General features: G+C 46.2%; 1 protein-coding gene across 1 annotated transcript in view; it reads right to left on the bottom strand.

Annotated features, from left to right (window-relative positions):
- VPS53 (vacuolar protein sorting 53 homolog (S. cerevisiae)) overlaps positions 1-4,040 on the bottom strand; it is a 174,587-nt gene that overhangs the window by 49,622 nt on the left and 120,925 nt on the right. Inside the window, exon 13 of the mRNA XM_011999596.1 lies at positions 1,802-1,949. Within this exon, the coding sequence (XP_011854986.1) occupies positions 1,802-1,949 (148 nt within the window). The remainder of the gene's footprint in view (positions 1-1,801; positions 1,950-4,040) is intronic.

Below are 4,040 nucleotides of genomic sequence, written 5' to 3'. Positions count from 1 at the left end.
AAAAAAAAAAAAAAAAAAAAAAGGCAAATTCGCAGCAGCATAAACAATGATCAGGGATACTGCTAAAAAATTTATGGTATAAGGCCAGGTGCAGTGACTAACGCCTGTAATCCCAAAACATTGGGAGGCCGAGGCAGGTGGATCACAAGGTCAGGAGTTCGAGACCAGGCTGGCCAAGATGGTAAAACCCATCTCTACTTAAAAAAAAAAAAAAAAAAAACCACAAAAATTAGCCGGGTATGGTGGCAGGCGCCTGTAATCCCAGCTACTCAGGAGGCTGAGGCAGAAGAATTGCTTGAACCTGGGAGGCAGAGCTTGCAGTAAGCCAAGATCGCAGCTACTGCACTCCAGCCTGGGCAATAGAGCAAGACTCCGTCTCAAAAAATAAATAAATAAATAATTTATGGTATAGTCCCTTAAAGAGAAATATTATGTGGCCATAAACAATGATAGTAATAATGACTCTGTAATGATAGTTATAATGATTACTACTATCATTATAATGACAGGAAAAATGCTAATGCTACGTATGACACTAACAATAAAAGGATGTAACAGTGAATTAAGATTAAAACATATAAAACTATGTCTATAAATAACAATTGAAAAAACACCCCAAATTGCTAATATGATTATTTGAGGATGACGGGATTAAGAGGGATCATTTTTGTTTTTTTATACTATAGTTATTTTACCTTTAAAATAGCATATTTACACGTATGTCTTTCTTTCTGCACACACAAAATAGTTCAACAGTGCTTCTTCCCAAAAGAACTCTGGAACCCCTGCCTTGGAGGTCCTTACAGATAGTGCCATCTCCCCCGGGAGTGGCCGGGGGCTAAACGGACTGCTCTGTGGCTCCAAGGCCAAACCCTGGCAGGTCATGACCTTCGCAGCTCAACACGACCAGGTCCCCAGGCAGAGTGTGCTGCCGCCTCTGCCTCCGGCTGGCTTACGTGCCACTGAGGGCCTTTGTGGACACACTTCCTGTTTGACCTGCTGTATTGCTGCCCTGGCTCACAGGAGCTCAAGCTGTGCTGTCTGAAAAATCACTTATGACTGTCTTCCTGTGGTCTAGGCATCTGTAAATTATCAATACAAAGTGGGCAGAAGAGCAGAACCTTTCCAAATTACGTTCTTTCTCTTGGCCTCAGGGAATCCCAGCCCCAGTGTGAAAAGGAATTTCTAACCCCACGTTTACGGCTGAGTCAGAGGTTATTCTGGGTCTTCCTTCTGCCCCATGAGCTGCTGAACTACGGCCATTTGGGGGCCTCCAACAGAGACATCACCCTTTCCTGCCCCCCAGTTCCTGAACGTCAGCATCCCAAACAATGGCTGTTTGTTTAGGCAGATTGAAAATGCCGTGTAAATTTCAGAAGACATAAAAGCCCAGAGCATTCTGCCTAACTTTGTGACTCTTCTGAGCGTGGAATAACTGGCTGTGACTCGCCATCACCAAAGGCTGGGTCCTAGTACAGACAAGTCTGTTCCTGCTTTTCTTATACGGGCAGGAGTGCTACTGACCTACTTTTCCTGGGTCATGCCCTTTGAGGAGCTTACACAACGCCAGGGAGGTGACCAGTCCTACTTTCTTGCCCAGTCTCCTTTTAACAAGGCCTGCCTGTAAGACAGCTGCCTGGGCAGCCTTATGGCTGGACGGTGAGCTTTCCTCTGTGGCAGGCCCACTGGTCTGACTCAGCGCTGTCTGTGGCCGTGGTAGGACGTATATTCTTACTCGCTGAGCGACGCGGCCCAGAGTTCAGGAAAAGGCGGTGGTGGGCGGGCAGCCCGGGCGGCTCACCTGCTGGGTGGTGGCCAGGCAGTACTCTGCTGTGCTCAGGATGCCGCAGATGAGGCAGAGCTCCTCCAGAGTGAACTTGGCTGCTTCTGAGCCCTCCTTTTCCTTAAGGAGGCTGCTGATGGTCAGCCCTCCACTGCTGGTTGTGGTTCTGAGGAAAAGGAACAGGAACGAGTCAGCCTGGAATTTCTAATTTGCTTCCTGAACTGGAAACTGCATATTTTAAGAAAAGAAAGGGGGGAAGTAAAGGCTGGACATGGTCCAAATCAGTCCACATACAATGAGTCCTTTTCCTACTGACCTTACCTTGACTATCGTCTGTTTAGATTCTCTCACCATCAGAAATAGGAAGAGATGATTCCTATTTTAGTTAACCTGAATCGTCAGCCAGTCATTAGCCACATTAACTAGGACGGTCTAATATCCAAAGGGAAGGCTGTTGAGCTGCCCTCTCTTTAGCTCGGAATCTCCTGATATGCAGAACTCATTGGGGACCATCTGGAGCACGAAAGGTGGTTACCTACCCTGTTTCTTTCACTCCAGAAAAGTCTGCACTGGGACTTCTGTGTGCTTGTGGAGGAGGACACAGGCGAACGTGAAGACACGCCCAAGGCTCCAAGTGTCCCAAGAGGCCAAAACCCCTCTCACATCCTCCTGTGACTACAGGTTTGGGGGGCAGCTCCAGCTCCTGAGTGAGTTCTATGGTAGTAACCACTCCCCACTCGTATCTGGAGGCTTCGGAATCCTCTGTTGGCTCCTCTCACCTTGCCCCCACTTCTGTGAACTGTCCCTTTACTGACCAAATCCCAGCTGAATATGCCATTTTTTTCCTGTTGAGACGCTGACTAATACACGTGGGAAAATGCTCCCCGGATGAAGTTAAACGGTAGCTGCAGGGAATAAAGCTATCAGCAGTACAGCCCCAATTCCGTGACACAAATAAAGAAAAGCACGCAGATCACACACATTATGTATCTATCAAGAACGGAAAAATATATACCAAAAAGTTAAGTTTTCTTTGGGTAGTGAGATTATACATAATTTTTTTTTTAAGGCGGAGTCTCCCCGCAACGCCCAGACTGGAGTGCAGTGGTGTAATCTTGGCTCACTGCAACCTCCGCTTCCCAGGTTCAAGCAATTCTCCTGCCTCAGCCTCCCGAGTAGCTGGGATTACAGGCACACGCCACCACGCCTGGCTAATTTTTGTATTGTTAGTAGAGCTGGGGTTTCACCATATTGGCCAGGCTGGTCTCAAACTTCTGACCTCAAGTGATCCACCCGCCTCAGCCTCCCAAGGTGCTGGGATTACAGGCGTGAGCCACTGCATCCGGCCAATTTTTGTTTTTTTCTTTATGTGTTCCTATGTTTTCTAAGCTATGATGAACCTGTGCTATCTTGATAATCAGAACAAAAGTTATTAAAATTTTAAGACCGGGCACGGTGGCTCATGTCTGTAATCCCAGCACTTTGGGAGGCCGAGGCGAGCAGATCACCTGAGGTCGGGAGTTCGAGACCAGCCTGACCAACATGGAGAAACCTCGTCTCTACTAAAAATACAAAATTAGCCCAGTGCGGTGGTGGTGCCTGTAATCCCAGCTACTCGGGAGGCGGAGGCAGGATAATTGCTTGAACCCGGGAGGCAGAGGTTGCAGTGAGCCAAAATCACACCATTGCACTCCAGCCTGGGCAACAACAGTGTAACTCCGTCTCAAAAAAAAAAAAATTTTTAGTAATTTTTATCATAGTCAAAGAATTCTCATTAGTGAAACACCCGTCACTTCTATCTCCTGTGAGCACAGGATTTTATTCTCTTTCTTCCAAATAACGTGAAACTCCCATATGTGATACATTTTAGTGAAAATGACAGAAACAAATTCTGGAATTCTTTTAGCCATGGGGGTGATTTGAAAATACTAAATTCACAAGCATTACTTTAGGTCATATTCTATTACAATCAAACCTATCATATAATCAAAACATCTCTAAAATCCTAGTTGAATGATCCACCTATTTCAATAGTAAGCAATATAACAATCTTCTAATACCTCGGGATAATACAATAGTCACCATAATTGGGGGTTACGCAGTAGCTGCCCCCAGTCCTACCGCATCTTCAAACATTAGGCTCTGTCCAGCTCTAATGCATCAGGATAACACAATAGTCACCATAATTAGGAGCTACGCAGTAGCTGCCCCCTAATCCTACCGCATCGGAAACATTAGGCTCTGTCCAGCTCTAATG

Source organism: Mandrillus leucophaeus, unplaced genomic scaffold (genome assembly GCF_000951045.1).
Source record: "Mandrillus leucophaeus isolate KB7577 unplaced genomic scaffold, Mleu.le_1.0 Scaffold6, whole genome shotgun sequence".
In the NCBI taxonomy this organism is placed as follows: Eukaryota; Metazoa; Chordata; class Mammalia; order Primates; family Cercopithecidae; genus Mandrillus; species Mandrillus leucophaeus.
Note: the sequence above shows the minus strand (reverse complement) of the source record. Positions and strands in the feature narration are given on the sequence as shown.